This window comes from Myotis lucifugus, unplaced genomic scaffold (genome assembly GCF_000147115.1).
Source record: "Myotis lucifugus unplaced genomic scaffold, Myoluc2.0 scaffold_19, whole genome shotgun sequence".
Lineage (NCBI taxonomy): Eukaryota > Metazoa > Chordata > Mammalia > Chiroptera > Vespertilionidae > Myotis > Myotis lucifugus.
The window spans coordinates 2,668,827-2,687,513 of NW_005871067.1; the positions used below are offsets into that span (position 1 = coordinate 2,668,827).

The following is an 18,687-nucleotide window of genomic DNA, read 5'->3' on the forward strand; positions in this document are numbered from 1 at the left end:
CCTGGGATGAGCAGAGCCCATGCTTCACAGTCCGGGATCAGCGAGCTGCAAAGCTGATGGCTGGGTGGGGCTCTGCCGGAACCCAGCCAGAGTGAAGGCCTGGGTCCCGGTGCCAGAGGAAAACTGGTGCCAGCAGCCAAGGGAAGGGAAGGCCTATTGCACAAATCTCTTCATGCAACAGGCCTCTAGTTAGACTATAAAACAATGTCTCAACAGAAACACATCAGGCCAGTAAGGAATGGAATGAAGAATACAGAGTGGTGCAAAGCAAAGGACTGAATCCAAGAATAATCTATCAAACAAGACCATCGATCAAAATTGAAGAGGAAATCGGGAGCTTCGCAGACAAAAAAAAGACTAAGGGAGTTTATGACTACCAAGCCAACAATACAAGAAATGTTAAAGGGACTATTGTAAAAAGAATAAATAGAAAGGGAAGAAGGAACATAAGCATAAAGAATAAAAATAGCAACAAACAAGTACCTATCAATAATAACCTTAATTGTAAATGGATTAAATGCACCAATCAAAAGACATAGGGTAGCTGAATGGATAAGAAAACATGACCCATATATATGCTATCTACAAGAGACACACCTTAGAACGAAGGACTCACAGAGACTGAAAGTGAAAGGATGGGAAAAAAAATTTCAAGCAAATGAAAATGAAAAAAAACTGGGGTAGCAATATTTATATCTGACAAAATTGACCTCAAAGTGAAGGCCATAACAAGAGATAAGGAAGGCCACTTTCTTATACTAAAGGGAGCAATATAACAAGAGGCTCTAACTCTGGTAAACATATATGCACCAAATACAGGAGCACCCAAATACATAAAAGAACTTCTGGAAGATATCAAGGGAGAGATCGAGAAGAATACAATCATAGTAGGAAACTTTGATACCACATTGACACCACTGGATCAATATTATAGATTTTAAAAAATCAACAAAGAAACAGCAATCCTAAATGGCTCACTAGATCAGACAGAACTAATTGACATTGTCAGAACATTTCACCCCAAAGCTACAGAATATACATTCTTCACAAGTGCACATGGGGCATTTTCAAAGATAGACCACATATTAGGACACAGACTAAGTCTCTTCAAGTTCAAGAAGATAGAAGTCATATGAAGCATCTTCTCAGATCACAGTGGCATAAAATTAGAAATCAACTACAATAAAAACAATTTTAAAAAATAAGACACTTGGAGGCTAAATGGCATGCTATTAAACAATGATTGGGTTACCAAAGAGATCAAAAAAGAAATAAAAAAATCCCGGAAACAAATGACAATGAAAACACAACAATCCAAAATCTATGGGACACAGTGAAAGCAGTCCTTAGAGGAAAGTTCATAGCACTACAGGCCTACCTCAAAAAACAAGAAAAAATAGTAATAAATTATCTAACCCTACAACTTAAAGAATTAGAAAGAGAGAAACAAGAAAACCCCAAAGTAGAAGGAATGAAATAATAAAGATCAGAGAGGAAATAAAAGACATAAGAGACCAAAATAAAAAAAAATACAAAAAATCAATAGAACCAAGAGCTGGTTCTTTGAAAGGATAAACAAGATTGGTGAACCTCTAGCCAGGCTTACCAAGGAGCAGTGAGAGAGGACCCAAATAAACAAAATCAGAAACCAAAGAGGCAAAGTAACAACTGACCCCACAGAAATACAAAGGATTGTGAAAAACATACTACGCACAACTCTATTCCAGCAAACTGGACAACCTAGATGAAATGGACATATTCCTAAGAAACATACAGTCTTCCAAAACTCAATCAGGAAGAATCAGATAATCTGAATAGGCCAATAACTACTGAGCAAATTGAAGCAGTAATAAAAGAAAACTTCCAGCAAACAAAAGCCCTGATCCAGACAGCTTCACAGGGGATTTCTTCTTTCACATTCAAAGAAGAAATGAAACCTGCCCTCCTCAGACTATTCCAAAAAATTCAAGAGGAAGGAACACTTCAAACTCCTTTTATGAAGTCAGCATTACCCTAATCTAAAAACCAGATAAAGATAATACAAAGAAAGAGAATTACCAATATCTCTAATGAACATAGATGTTAAAATCCTAAACAAAATATTAGCAAATCGCATCCAGCAATACATTAAAAAGATCATATACCATGACCAAGTGGGATTTATTCCAGACATGCAAGGCTGGTACAATATCCACAAATCAATAAATGTGATACATCACATAAACAAATTGAAAGACAAAAACCACATGATCATATCGATTGATGCAGAAAAAGCATTTGATGAGTGGATTAGAAAACCATGGTACATCTACGCAATGGGATACTATCTCTATATATAAAAGCCTAAGCCACTGTTATGACCAGATGACCAGAACAACTGGAATGACCAGTCGGCCAGTTGCTATGATGCGCACTGACCACCAAGGGGTAGATGCTCAATGCAGGAGCTGCCCCCTGGTGGTCAGTGTGCTCCCACAGCCAACCTCCCATGGCCAGTCAACCTCCCACAGTCCCTTTCCCTGGCCCGGCCCCAATCGGGACTGGGCAAGATGGCCCCGATAGGCCCTGATCGCTGGCCAGGCCTAGGGACCCCACCTGTGCATAAATTTTGTGCACCGGACCTCTAGTAGTGCTATAACAATGAAAGAACTCTTACCATTTGCAACAGCATTGATGTATCTGGAGAGCATTATGCTAAGTGAAATAAGTCAGTCAGAGAATGATAAATACCACATGATCTCACTCATTTTTGGAATATAATGAAAAGGTAAACTGATGAACAAAAATATAGCCAGAGTCATATAATCATCGAACAGATGGTCAAACCTCAGAGATAAGACAGGGGAGGGTGGCGGGGGGTAAGAGATCAACCAAAGGACTTGTATGCATGCGTACAAGCATAACCAATGGACACAGACAGTAGGGGGGGTGAGGGCGTGTGCAAGGGTTGGGGGGAGCAGCTGGGGACAGGTCAATGGGGGGGAAAGGAGGCATATGTAATACTTTCAACAATAAAGAATTTAAATTTAAAAAGTAAAATGACTTTTATTGATCTCAGAGAGGAAGGGAGAGGGAGATAGAAACATAAATGATGAGAGAGAATTTTGAATCCACTGCCTTCTACATGCCCCCTACTGGGAATCAAGCCCACAACATGGGCATGTGTCCTGATGGGAAATTGAACCATGACCTCCTGGTTCATAGGTCGATGCTCAGCCACTGAGCAACATGGGCCAGACATGGTCTCTACATTCTTGTTCTTGGTTTCTTTTATTTCTGTAATCGACTGTGTGTGTGTGTGTGTGTCTGTGTGTGTGTGTGTGTAGTGAACTTGCTTGTCTCCAATCAAACCTATAACTGTAACTATGATTATCATATAACTCTAGTTCTATTAAGAGATTTGGAAGTCAAAGTGGAACTTGAATAGGACCAGGAGAAGTGAAGATAAAAGTAGAAAGTTATGGTAGAACTGGTAATATTAATTTTGAAGAATTTTTCATAAAATATTATTTATATCTGATTAAAATCTATTAAATCTATCTCAGTACTATAATTTAGCACAAAAGAAAATAGTTCACTTATTAGACAGCATTAGTTCAAATAACTATTTGGCTTCTGTCCATGTTCTTATTAACTTCCCTCTTAACTCCAAATCATATCAGTACAGAACAGATAAGGAAATTGAGAAAGAGATTAATTGGCTTTTCAAGGTTATTAATCAAGGTAAATAGCATGCTCCATATTAAAAGTACAGGCCATTTCCAATCACTGACCTAACAAAATTCTCTTAACATTTAATTAAATCTTAAGAATTCCATTGATTTTGTTCTTACTGTCTATCCAAAATACTACTAAAAATATTTAATAGATATTTCAGAATTATATATAAAATTAAAGTTTTAACTTTTAAAGAATTGTGTTGGGTTTATTTTTATTGTCATTTTTGTTTGTATGTTTGTTTTGCCTTAAGTTAACTCTATAAATCTTTCCTAATTTAAATCAGGCCCAGCAAACTTGAATTCTTAAAAGTCAGTGCCCCACTTGATCAATTTCCAAGGAAGAAATATGAAGCTTATGACTCATGAATCCCAATAGCACCCCCTACCTAGTGATGTTTAGCCTCATTTGATCCAGTAGGCCCTCTGGAGGGTTGTAAGTGTGGGGATTTGGGCTCTAAAAACTTACTGTCTTTTCTTAATGAAATTTATTGGGGTAATATTGGTTAATAAAATCATATAGGTTTCAAATGCACAATTCTATAATACATCATTTATATATCATATTGTGTGTTTACCTCACAATGTCAAAGCTCCTTTCATCACCATATATTTGGCCCCCTTTACTCCCACCACCCCCTTTCCTCTAGTAACCACCATACTGTTATCTGTATGAGTTCTGTTTGTTTCTCATTTGTTCATTTGTTGCTTCTAGTTTTATATCCCACATATGATTGAAATCATATGGTTCTTGACATTTTATCTCTGACTTATTTGCTTAGCATGATACTCTCAAGATTTATCAGTGTTGTCACAATGGCAGTACAGTGGGGCCTTGACTTACGAGTTTAATTCATTCCGTGACGGAGCTCATAACTCAAATTACTCGTATGTCAAATCTTAAAGTGAACGAGTGAGACACGTGATGCTGGGCTGATGTTGTGGCATTCACTGTGATGCTCGCTGCGCCAACTAGCGGTGGGGTATCTGAAGCTGGCTCGTAACCCGAATTTTAGCTCACAACTCAAAGCAAAAAATCAGCCGAGAGACAGCTCGTATCTCGAAAAACTCGTTAGTTGGGATACTCGTAAGTCAAGGCCTCACTGTATTTCGTCTTTTCTTATGGCTAAATAATATTTCATTTTATATATGTACCACATCTTTTTTATCCAATCATTTATCAAAGGTCACTTGCCATGTCTTGACCATCATGAATAATGCTACAATGAACATAGGGTACATATATCTTTATGAATAAATATCTTTAAATATTTGTTGGTAGATACCCAGAAGCAGGATTGCTGGGCCATATAGTAACTCTATTCTTATTTTTTTGAGGAGCCTCCATATTGTTTTCCATAATGGCTGTACCAGTTTACATTCCCATCAGCAGTAAATGAGGGTTTCTTTATCTCCACAACCTCTCCAACACTTGTTATTACTCTTCTGGTTGATAATAACCATTCTAACAGGTGTAAGGTTGTATCTCATTGTAGCTTTGATTTGCAGTTCCCTAGTAGCTAGTGAAGTTGTTTGTTCCCATATACAAAAACTAACTCTAAGGGATAAAAGACCTAAATATAAGACCTGAAACAATAAATTACATAGAAAATATAGTAAACAAACTAAACTTATGAACTTAATTCTTAGAGAGGATTTTATTAATTTGACCTCAAAGGCAAGGGAAGTAAAAACAAAAATAAATGAATGGGACTATATCATACTAAAAAGCTTCTGCATAGCACAAGAAACTGTCAACAAAACAAAAAGGCAATCACCCAAATGGCAGAAGACATTTGCAAACAACACCTCCAACCAGAGGTTAAATATCCAAAATATATAAAGAACTCATACAATTCAACAACAAAAAAGCAAACAACCCAATTTAAAAATGGGCATAGGACCTGAATAGATACTTCTACCAGAAAGGTATACAAATGACAAACAGATATATGGAAAGATGGAAACTTAAGTATCTTGAGTTTGAATTCAACCTGTGTGCTTTGAGCAAGTTACTACAAATTCTTACTCATCTGTAAAATGGGAGTGATAATAAGGTTAGAGCATGGATTAAATAAAATAAGTCTCTCGATCTGAGACCTGGCACCTAAAAAGCACCCTGTAGACACTATTATTCACTAGCTGTTAGAAGCAAAAAGCTACAGAGTAATCCCCTCCATTGACTAGTAATATCTATGAAAAGAATCCCTCAAAGTTATCCTTTGTCATTTAGTTCTAAAGAAACCATAGCTAATGGGTATTTCCCAAATTCTTCAGAAGTCTCCTCTTTTCTAGCCCTGGCTGGTTTGGCTCAGTGGCTAGAGTGTCAAACTGTGGACTGAAGGGTCCCGGGTTCAATTCCAGTCAAGGGCACATGCCCAGGTTGTGAGCTCGATCCTCAGTGTGGGGCGTGCAGGAGGCAGCTGGTCAATGATTCTCTCTCATCATTGATGTTTCTATCTCTCCCTTTCTTTCTGAATCAATAAAAATATATTTTTAAAAAATCTTCTCTTTTCTAGATTGAAAAAAACACTTTTATTTCTTGTTTACTAGTACTTTCTGAATCATGCCTACCTTCCACATTTATTTCACCATTTGATTTTTATTCTGTATAATCACAGCTGCCTTTATTCATCTTGTTCCATTCCAGAGGGCCTATGGTGAATAATTAAATGCTGGGAGGTATAAGATTCCATTTCTAAGCTTGTTTAATATAACTACATTCACATGGTTTATGTGTTCTCTCTTGCTCATTTTATATCTTTCTCACTTTTCCTTATCTGGGTTTCTTTCATTTTCTGGATCTGTGTTATTCCTCTCAGCATTGTTTCAACATAAATTCCACAGGTCATTCTTAAGCAACTAATGAATGCCCTCATTACTTGGTCAAGTGCACAGCCCCACTTAAAAGACAGGCTTTATCTTTTCTTTTCCTGCCGTTAAATTCCAAGTAGTGTTTCTAGTATTCTTCTTTATATAAATATATATGAATTAAGTCCCAATGTCAAAGATAGAGATATAGGTAGGGCCACCTCTGCACTATGGGGCTCAGAAGAAAACGTCCTTTCTATTTTCACAATCAGAATGGTCTGCTTCCAGATATTGTAGTTTGTAAGAATTCCAATGTAGACTGGTTGTGACATGTTCTGCTGTGGGCTGCTAGGAACACTGTGGGTAAACGCATGAATCCTTTGGAGTTAGGCATATCCAGGAGGGAGTCTAGGATCCACTACTTCTGTGTGACCTTGGGCAAGTGCTTAGCTTCTCTAAGCCTCACCAGCATTTTGTGACAATTAAATACAAATCTAGGTAAAGGCAGTAACTGGCACAAAGTAAGCACATCATAACATAAACGTCACCTATCCTTCATCATCCCCTTCACCACCATCGTCTGGGGGCTTTCCCCAATTCTCTATCTGACACATCAACCTCATGCTTTTTTGTTCTTTTGAAACTGAAAGTTCTAGAAAAGTAATTATTTTGGAGTGCAAATTAGTAAAGCCATTTTGGAAGGCAATAGTGCAGTATCTCCCCAAAAATTAAATGTGCCCCTTGACCCTGCATGATGTCTTGTAGGCATCTGTTTTAAAGAAATGCTTACATATCTGGTGTTTGTGGCATTATATAGTGAAAAAAATGAGAATAACAGAGGATCTGAGTGCAGGAAATTCCTTAGTAAAACCCCACGAGGTCAACATCTATGGGGAAGTGGAGGAAGTAGAACTGGGCAGAGGAGTGAAAACTTCAACCAGTCCCTCAGGGGCTGCTGCTGCTGGGGAGCAAGCATGACCTTGGCCTGAGTACATCTCTCAGGCTGAAGGCAATTCCCAGAGAGGGTTCAGCCAGCAATATCAGCCTCCAAAACTTCAGTTGGAGGATTGAGTGCCGGGTTCTGAAAGGGGACTCTACGTGGCACACCACTGCATCCCCTACAAAAAGGGTTATTTATAGTCTGTCCACACTTTGGAACACTTTGCAGCTTTTAAAGAAGTCTGAAGTGGGCCTTATTGTTCACTGTAAAACCTAAATTCCAAGCACTACATGTAGGTAGTATAATCACATTTATGTTTAAAATCCTATGTAGTGAGGGTGGGGTATGTACATACACATCTTTGTATATCGACTTAGAAAAGGGCTAGGGCACACACCAAAATGTTGACAGTGGTTGCATGTAGGGTCAGAAGCAATGGCTGAGGGAGAAAAGGAGATGGGGCACATCCACATTTATTCTATGCACCTGCCTACAACCAGCACTGACTTGCCAGCCATGTAAGTGGGGCATCTTCAGAGTGGGTCCTACAGCCTCATGTGTTTCTTTTAAAAGGAAAATATATTCATGTATTACTAGTACCATAAAAAATTAAAATTTAAGTAATACAGAATATTAAAAGTACAAATCTTTTTTTATGTGTCTAAGCAACTCTCACTATAATCTCTCACTAAGCTTACTACCATAAGATGGGCCTGTATTCATAGTAGGATTGTGCCTTTCTAGAAGAGTGAAAGTTCCAAAACAGAACTTCTGAGACAGTGTAACTATATACAATCGATAAAGGAACCCACAGAATAACCAATATGTTTTCACCTTCAAGCTACCTTCTGCTTTCTGAAGGTTGCCTTAAAATAAATACCAGGTATTGAGATCCCTCCTACTTTGTTCTTCTTTCTCAGGATTGCTGCAGCTACTCGGGTCTTTTTTTATTCCAGATGAATTTTTGGAGAGTTCATTCTAGGTCTGTGAAATATGCCGTTGGTATTTTAATGGGAAGTGCATTGAATCTATAGATTGCTTTGGGTAGTATGGACATTTTAATGATGTTGATTCTACCAATCCATGAACACAGTATGTTCTTCCATCTGTTTATGTCTTCCTCTATCTCTTTTTTCAGTGTCCTTTAGTTTTCCGAGTACAGGTCTTTTACCTCCCTAGTTAAGTTTATTCCTAAGTATCTTAAATATTTTGGTGCGATGGTAAATGGGATTGTTTTTTAATCTCTCTTTCTGTAAGTTCACTATTGGTGTATAAAAATGCCATAGATTTCTTCGAAGTCTTCTGGTACAGACCATTCACTAACAGTTTTCTCACGAGAAGTTTTCCATTTGTGACCTCATTTCCACTATAGCTAAGAAAATGCATACAGTAAAAAGATATCATCTTTAAATAGTATACCATAGCAAGAAATAGTGGATTTGATCTCCATGTTCCATTTGATTATGCCTCTAATTGCCTCATACTTTGTTGTCTCTGTTTCTATTTTCCCCTAGCTTTCATACCACACATACAATCAATTACTAAATCCTGCTGACTTTTCTGTTTCAACTGTCCCTGCCCTAATTCAAACCCTTATCAATATCTATCTGGATGATTGTCACAGCATCCAATATTGACCCCCTGCAACCCATTCTCCATTCAGCAGCCAGAGTAAGTGTTCAAAACCTAATGTCATTTCTTCACACATAACCTCACCCCCACCCCCACTGCAAATCCTGTAGGATCTTCACACTTCTCCCCACTCCCCAGACCCATCACCTTCTATTCTTCTACTTATTTCTTTCACTCAGAGAGTCTTTCTTTTTTCACAAGGTATCTTGCTGTTTCATTCTTGTAATTTTTTAAAATGTTCTCTTTGCCCAGAACACTCCATACCACCCTTCCATGGCCTGGCTGATGTCTCCTGTGGCTTGAGGCTCAGTTTATTTGTCTCTCCCTGGGAAAAGCCTTTCCTGACCCAACTCTGATTTAGGTGTCCCTCATCGAGAGTTCACAGCCTGCCATCATACCGCTCATCATAACTAGACTGTATAGTTTTGTCTCCCTAAATATACTGGAAGCTGCCCTTAGGTGAAGGGACCAGCCTCACTAATCCTATGTAATAAAATCCTAATATGCCAAAGATCCGACTGTTTGCTTGACCATATGACCAGTCTCTATGATGCGCACTGACCACCAGGGGACCTATTCTCTGACCGGTACGTTAGCTTGCTGCAAGGGTCCAGCCCATCGGGACTGGGCCAGATGGGCCAGACATGCCCTGGAGCCCTCCCACAGTCCCTCCCCGGCCCCGATCGTGCACTGGTGGGGTCCCTCGGCCTGGCCTGCGCCCTCTCACAATCTGGGACCCCTCAGGAAGTGTTGGAGATCCAGTTTCAGCCTGATCCCTGCAGGCCAGGCAAAGGGACCCCGACAGTGCATGAATCTGTGCACTGGGCCTCCAGTAGTAACATAAGTACTTTGCAATTGTTCATGGTGTATGTTTCTTGCTTAATAAATGTAGAGAGATTGAATGAAAATATTAAATCAGTGAGCTATTGAGAAATTTAAACATGTCATCTAAATGCTATCCTTTCTATTTGTATTTGTTTTTCATTAAAATGTATGTGTATTAGATATATTTTTTAATGTTTGTTTCTCCTGGTGTGACAATGTTCAATTTTAAACAAAAAATAGAGTTATTTCCCTCTATCTACTAATAAACAGCAAAAGAAGGAGGCAATACATCTACACAATTGAATTCTACTCTGCTGTAAAAAAGAAGGAAGTCTTACATTTGCAGTAGCATGGATAGAACTAGAGAGCATTATGCTAAGCGAAATAAGCTAGTCAGAGAAAGATAAATATCACATGATCTCACTCATTTGTGGAATATAATGAACAACATAAACTGATGAACAAAAATAGAACCAGAGACATAGAAGCATCGAACAGACTGTCCAACCTATGAGGGAAGGCGGGGGTGAGTGGGTAAGAGATCAACCAAAGGACTTGTATGAACACATTTGAGCAAAACCAATGGAAACAGACAGTAGCGGGGTGAGGGCTTGTGCTTGGGGGAGGATGTAGTGGGGGAGAGGTCAACGGGGGGGGCGGAAAGGAGACTCATGTAATACTTTAAACAATAAAGAATTTCTTAAAAAAGAAGGTGGCAAAACAATTGCCAAATGAGCATGGGATGTCATTAATAAGTGTGACTGAGGTCAGTGTGCCTTCTAGGATTTGAGAGGTAATTGGTTTATTAAGATTACTAGTCAGGCAGTCTTATAAACTGTGCTTTTTGGTCTTTTTTTTTTTTAGGAACTATCCCTTCGACATAGTGACATTGCTAAACCTTGTTCTATTTAAGGCCTCTGACACCAACAGAGAGACCTATGAAATCTCCATGCAGCTCATGCAGGCATGTACCATTTAGTGTCAGAAACATCCACCCTTGGGCACAGAAAATAGAAATGGGGGTTGATCCCTGGGTTGCTGTTTCTTGATATGCATTTATTTATATCATATGTGCATATCACTGTAAATAGGAATTAACTGATGCTCTCCACTGAATACAACTATATTAAATACTACTATATTGGATACTATTATATTCATTAGTTTACTTTGAACCTTTATTAAATAGAAATGCTCCTGATGTAGCCAATATTTTTCTGTATTGTTTCTTACTTTCCTACCTCTTTATAGATCCTTGAAGCAAAGCTTTTTGTTTACTCAAAGAAAGTAGCTGAACAAAGGCCTGGCAGTATTCTCTATGGAACCCACGGCCCATTGCCACCCCTCTACAGCATGTCACTAGCCCTCTTGTCATGTGAACTGGCCAGGATGTATCCCGAGCTCACTCTCCCGCTCTTCTCAGGTACCAGACAATAGTCAGTGATGACATGTGTGATCATTTCTGCTCTAATTAATCTTGCTTTTTAAATTTTAATGCCAATTTAGAGTCATACTTATTTGTGCTAAATTTATAGATCAAAATTATTATGGATTAAGTCCAGTTAAATACAAAAGTAAATTTTAGAATGTCTTTAAATGTAAACGTATCTGTTTATCTAAAACAGTGTAGGTATAAATAAACATGGGACAAATGCAAAGATGCTTAGATTAATCATGTTTTTACAAACAAGATTATCTATGTAAAATTTTCCAAAGAAATGAAATATAGGTGGTGTAACTTGTAACACATATAATTGCTGCAAATTGTTTGCGGGTGGCGGTGGTAAAGGTGATTTGTAGCTTGTATGTTGCTACATATATGAATTGTTGTGAGTTTTATATTTGGCACATCTTTGCAAGTAATCTTTATAAATAATTTTTGTATAAATTTATTTTTAAAAATTGTATTGGTCAATTAAGTTTTGCCTGAGCACACATAGTACTTTGAGGGGAGGCTGACTTTGGTATCTTGAATTCATCTTTGTCTACATCTCCACTGCCTTAGTCCAAATCCTCATGAGTCCTGCCCCTGGCCCGCCCCACCTGTAACACACCCTGACTGCCATCCACCTGCAAAACAAAACCAAATATATACAGCACTTCCTAACTCAAATGTCTGCCCAGTCGTCCTAAAAATTGCTAATACCAGCTTCTATCTATTGAGTGATTAATGTGCCAGGCTCTATTCTAGGCACTTTATATACATTTCACTTATAATTTAATCTTAGACCCCATGAGTAGAGGTTAGAAGTGAAGCTCTGGAGTCAGGCAGCCTGGGTTAATCACTGGCCCGGCCATGCACTAGCTGCCGGGCCACAGGCAAGTCACAGAGCCTCTAAACTCTATTTCTTTGTCTGCAACAAAAACTACCTCATAGGATGTGAGGATTAAAATGAGCTAATAATAGTCAAGCTATTAGCCCAGTCCTGGCATGGGATTGTCACCATCACCACTACCATTGGAATCATCATTTCTATTTTACAGATGAGAAGCTAAGGCTTAGAGATGTTCAGTCATTTGCTCAAAACCATATAATGAGGAAGCAGCCAAGTCAGAATTAAATCGAGACATCTTTCCCCAAAGCCAGTGCTATAAAATTGGAACACCTTCACTTAAAAGACACCTCCTGTTCCAAATTTGCTTTCTGCCTTTTACCCAGCAAACCTTTATTTCATTCTCAGGTAATCCTTGCTTCTGTTCATGCTGCTTCCTCTACTGGAAATGGCCCTCTCCCTAATTCACAATCGTCCTTAAGATCTATTTAAAATCTACTACTTTGTAAAACCTCTCTATCTACCTGAGACAGAGTGAGCCACATCCTCACATGGTGCCTGAAACAGTGCGAGAAGGACTCAAGAAAAGCCTTTTAAATCATTGACACTATTACAAATGTCCCCATTTCCCCCTCCTTTGCCTACCTCTACCCAACCTCCACCCCCTCCCTCTGTCCATCACCACACTGTTGTCTGTATCCAAAGGCTATGCATATATGCTATTTGGTTAATCTCTTCACCCAAGAAAATCCTTTTCAATAAGTAAATTCTCTCCTTCAAAAAGTAAATTTTTTTTTATTTACTTCAACCAAGAGTTGAGGGCCACCTCAATGTTAGGCACTATTCATTGGTCCTCAGAATACAGTGGCAAATAAAACAGTCTCTCTCATCAAAGGTTCATCATAATCTAGTAATAAAGTAAGGCTTACAATTGTATGGCTGTGATACAATGTAGAAACTGCAATAAATAAAGCACATTCTGCTGGAAGATGAAGGTGTGATCAATTATCGGGCCAGGGATATCAGGAAAGACTTCTCAGAGAATGTGATGTCTGAGCTGCAGTTCAAAAGAAGTAGAAATTTGCAAAGCAGACAAATAGTTGACATTATGTGGGTAAGCAGGTAGGCATTACAGACCGAGGAAATGTTGTATGCTTGGGCTCAGAGGTGTCAAATAGCAGGTTGTATTTGAGAGACTATATAGTGGTCAATTGGCTAACATGATATATACAGGGACAGGGGAAGGTCATGGACAGATAGAAGCAGGAGTCAAATCTTGGAAGGCCTTGTATTGCTCCCTAAGGAGTGTGCAGGCCAGTGATCTCCATGTCTTTCTTGAAACCCCTCGGAGCCCTGTGAACAACAGGGAGGGCATCCAGGCAAGGTGCTTGGGTTTTGAAAGCCACTGATCAGTTTCAAGCAAGAATGCATTTTAGAAAGATGGGCTACAGTGTGGAGGGAGCACTAGAGGACATGCAGTCTAGAGAGAGGAGACCAGCTGAGAAATGATGACAGTCATCCAAGGAGGAAGTTATGAAGGCTGGAACTAAGACAGCCCAGAGCAAGTGGAGAGGAGAGACCAGGGTGATGAATCCTGGGTGGAGCACACAAAAGAGAGTGCCTGTGTGAATCTGGGGGCCAGTGGTGATGACCCCATTTTGAGAGCCATTCAGGGAGAAGAGAAGGTTTAGGGTGAAGTGGGGAACATGAGCTCAGCTTGGGATACTGAGTGTAGGTCTCTGTATAGACAGACCAGTGTCAAGGGGAGGCCAGCACTAGCACCTCATGGAGGAACAGAAGGATTTAGAACCAAGGGAGCAGATGAGATTGTGTTTGTACAGAGCCCAGAGTGAGAGAAAGAACCTGCACACCCAATTTCCAAGCACTGGGTCAAGGAAGGAAGGGTGAGGGAGGGCATGGAGGAACATTGAGAGAGAACACCTAGGCCCACTGTCTAGGTGATTTTAATGGAAACCTGGAGAAAGAAGATTTATGAGGAGGGAGTGAACAGTCCACAGCCTTGAATGGAATAGAGAGATCCCAAAAGATAAGATCTAAAATTACCCTCTGGATTTCTCAATTCATTGGTAACTGTCAGTAGTTTCCTTGGAGACATAGCAGCAGGAGCCAGATCTCAGCTGTGTGGCTGAGAAAGAAGGAAAGAGGGAGGGTGGGGCTATGGGGGGGGGGGGTGCCAGGTCAGAGGATGAGTGAGGTTTTATTTTAGCAAGTTTATTAGCTGAGTGGGAGAAGGTAGAAATCAGAGGTTATCTTAGATCTTGCAGCACATGCCTAAAGCTGTGCTTCTATTTCTATAGAAAGCTCATTCAGGTTATGAAATTAAAATGCCTCTGGCTGTGAACGCATGCAACATGCTATCAGAGAAAGTTGTAGTGAAATGACTGGGCTACACGCATAGTCTCACCCTTTGATTCATTTATGTCATGAAACAGAACATTGAGCACGGAGCTTCCACATAGTTGGCAGTTTTCAAGTGGACTTCATGGACAGGAGTTTGCACAATGGATGGGTTTTTCCCGGAGACTTCCATCCCATTTTTTAACAGCTAGTAGTGCTTAGAACAGTGATGGCGAACCTATGACACGCATGTCAGAGGTGACACACGAACTCATTTTTTTGGTTGATTTTTCTTTGTTAAATGGCATTTAAATATATAAAATAAATATCAACAATATAAGTCTTTGTTTTACTATGGTTGCAAATATCAAAAAATTTCTATATGTGACATGGCACCAGAGTTAAGTTAGGGTTTTTCAAAATGCTGACACGCCGAGCTCAAAAGGTTCACCATCACTGGCATAGAAGATGCTCTATTGGAATGCTATTGGTGCACTGGAAAGACAGCCACTGTTCTAATAGTCCTAGCCACTGTTTATTTGAGTCTACGAAATAACAAGCAGCAACCTGAGCATATTACATACATTATGATTCTATCTTTAACCCTCACAATAGCCCAGTGTGGAACCCAGTGGCCTCATTTGACAGATGAGGAAACTGAGGAACAGAGAAGTTAAGTAACTAACCCAGAGTCTCGTGCAGCTAGTGTGTGGAGGCACTGGATCTAATAACATGTCCATTTAGTCTCAAGTCCCTTGTTCTGTCCCCTCTAATGTACCTCTTCTATCAGCAATGGATTGAACTCAGGGGGCCCCCCCTCACTCCACTCTCACCAAGCCATGCTCTTCCCACTGTGCTTTCTCACTTTCCCCCACAGGGCACCAGATTTGAAGGGAGAGGCTAGAGGACAAGCATCAGTTTTAAGATTTCATGGCCTTGGGGAGCTGCTGTGTATGCAAGTGCCCTGTGCTATCTGTCAGTAGTGTTAATGTTTTACTTTATTTTAATGCCATAACACATGGCTCTCCATCACCACCCTTCTCTTTAGAGGTAAGCCAGAGGTTCCCCACAACGCACCCAAATGGGCGTCAGATTATGCTCACCTACCTGCTGCCCTGGCTGCACAACATCGAGCTGGTGGACAGCAAACTCCTCCTCCCAGGGTCGAGCCCCAGTAGTCCAGAGGATGACAGCAAGAACCAGGAAGGAGAAGTGACCACTTCTCATGGGCTGAAAGGGAATGGCTGGGGCTCCCCAGAAGCTACGTCTCTAGTCCTGAATAACCTCATGTACATGACGGCGAAGGTATCGTGCCCCCATAACATGGCTCCATCATCCCAGAAAATCTGGGCTCATCAAACCCTAGGCTGCAAACCCAGGGAGAGTGGCAATTGTCATTAAAAATCACGTGAACAGGGTGACGGTGATGGCTGCACCACACTGTGACTGTACTTAAACTTCCAACTGTACACTGAAAAATGGTTAAGCCCCAGCCGGGTTTGCTCAGTGGATAGAGTGTCGGCCTGTGGACTGAAGGGTCCCGGGATCGATTCCAATCAAGGGCACATGCCCGAGTTGTGGGCTTGATCCCCAGTGGGGGCTGTGCAGGAGGCAGCTGATCAGTGATTCTTTCTCATCATTGATATTTCTATCTCGCTCTCCCTCTCCCTCCCTCTCTGAAATAAATAAAAAAATATTTTTTTAAAATGTTTAAGATGGTAAACTTTATGTTATATGTATTTTACCACAGTTTTAAAAATTATAAAATAAGAAGTCTAACGTTTTTAATCACACGAATAAGCATTGTGCATTACTAATTTGTGCGTTATAAATTGCTGAAAGTGGCATCTTTCAGATGGCTGGCCATGTGTCCCCTTCTATGGTTTTGAGATAGCCATGACCCTTAAAAGAACTTACAATCAAACATTTTGCACCCCTGCGTTTTCCCCATGTCTCCTGGGTCAGTGTTTCTTTTGTTTGTTGCAGTATGGGGATGAAGTTCCTGGACCGGAAATGGAAAATGTTTGGAATGCTCTAGCCAACAATGAGAAGTGGAGTAACAACTTGAGGGTCACCCTGCAGTTTCTGATCAGCCTGTGTGGGGTTAGCAGTGACACACTTCTCTTGCCCTATGTAAGTTTCCCTGGGCTCTCAGCAGGCGTTATCTTGTTGGTGGCTCCATCTGCAAGCGCAAGTCAGAATGCGCCCTTTGCTCCAAGTAAAATAGCGATGTCTAATATGGTCAGTCATGCTCATCTCCCATGACCTTGTCTAGATGCTACATAAAAGGTCCCTTCTGCCCCCTGAGAAACAGGCTGCAATGTCCTAGTGATGCCTCTGTCATCCCCTTGCCAAGCCTTTGGACACACAAGCCTATGATTTAAGAGGTGAATGTTCTCTTATCAGTTACTGAGGCTGACTTCTATAAACATTGGACCCATTATGTAAGAGAAACTAATTAAAGCATATTATTTCTAAAAAAAAATTTCATGTTTACATTTTGATGCTCTTAAAACAGAATAAAAATGCAGAATACCCAGATTTTTCTCTTCAAATTCCGTTGCTAGAAGATAAATCTAAGCAGAGAGAAATCTTTCTGAGATGCCCAGTATATGATGTTTGTAGTCAAAAGTGATATGATCATCAACAACAACAGCATTTTTAAGCCCTAACTCACTTGGCATTTGTGCATGGCTGTTTCCTAAGAGATCCTGGGCCCACCTGCTGTTTTAAGCTCCATCAGCCTCATTGCAGCTTCCACACCTCAGGTTTGACTCTGAGGGCTCCAGTAGCCCAGAACTTTATTCCAGAGTTATCAGAGTTATTTTTTAAATGTAAAATCATCCAAACAGCTAAAATTCATTTGTTTCTAGGGGATAAGAAAATAGCAGGGGACCAGATTTCTTTTTAAACAAAAATAGCTCTCAGTTTTTTCCCATGGTTTGTATAAATAAAATTCTTTCTCAAGATAAGACTTTAGATGGCATGTTTTTTGCTTTTAGGTATATTTCAGGAGCCCCAAAAGTAACTTTTGTAAACTCAGCCATTAGGAAGGGTAAGTCCTTTGACACTCCCATCAGATGTGCTATAGAGAAGGTGAGTTTTAATCCAGACACTAGGATTGTCTCCGGGCAGCTACCAGGGTGATAGCTCCTGGAGATAACTTCATTCTTTGCTGCCAACCCACTGGCATTATTGTTGAAACGTCCCTGTGTTCTGTTTTTCTTCTTAGATTAAAAAGGTGGTGATATACTTGTGCCGTAATAACACCATTCAAACCATGGAAGAGCTGCTCTTTGAGCTGCAGCAGACGGAGCCCGTGAACCCCATCGTCCAGCACTGTGACAACCCACCGTTCTACCACTTTGCTGCCAGCAGCAAGGTCTCCACAGCAGCCTCTGGTAGGGCCGGTGGACAGCCTGTCCTGGGTCTCTGATGTTCCTCTGTGTGGAGCACTGGAAGGATATGAGTGTGTTGCTACTTCTTATTCTGGCGTGTATTTTCATTTAAGAGGTGGTTTAAATTGTGACAGTATGGATGGACCTAGTGGGCATTATGTTGAATGAAACAAGTCAGTCAAAGACAAATACCATATAATCTCACTTTTGTGTGAAATCTAAAAACAAAATAGACAAATAAACAAAACAGAGAGCATACTCATGGTTGCCAGAGGGGAGGGGGGCTAGGTGACAAAGGTGAAGGGATTAAGAAGTACAGATTGGTAGTTACAAAATAGTCACAGGGATGTAAAGTAGAGCATAGGGAATATAGTCAATAATATTGTAAATACTATGTATGGTGTCAGCTGGGTAGTAGACTTACTGAGGTGATCACTTCATAAGGTATATAAATGTCTAATTACTATGTTGTACACCTGAAACATATAATATTGTATGTCCAAAGTAATTGAAAAATAACTTTAAAAAAGAAAGATAGCTCAAGAATAGCTGAGATTAATGAAATGATTTTGTAAGCATAACTGACAATTGGTGGCCCAGTATTCACATGCCCAGAGTTTTATACTTGAGGCTGATCCCAGGTCGGACACAGCATCACTTAGGAATCTCAGTCTTTACCTTCCATCTTGTGTTTATGGGATTCCCTTGGTGAATATTCTCTCAGAATTGACTAA

General features: G+C 40.0%; 1 protein-coding gene across 2 annotated transcripts in view; it reads left to right on the top strand.

The window, feature by feature from the left end:
- The window catches only part of FRY (FRY microtubule binding protein), a 572,796-nt gene that overhangs the window by 380,408 nt on the left and 173,701 nt on the right, over positions 1–18,687 (top strand). For both annotated transcript variants that reach the window (XM_023751126.1, XM_006085476.3), the window contains 5 exons: positions 10,789–10,888; positions 11,176–11,347; positions 15,604–15,860; positions 16,542–16,688; positions 17,788–17,956. In XM_023751126.1, coding sequence (XP_023606894.1) covers positions 10,789–10,888; positions 11,176–11,347; positions 15,604–15,860; positions 16,542–16,688; positions 17,788–17,956 — 845 coding nt within the window. The remainder of the gene's footprint in view (positions 1–10,788; positions 10,889–11,175; positions 11,348–15,603; positions 15,861–16,541; positions 16,689–17,787; positions 17,957–18,687) is intronic.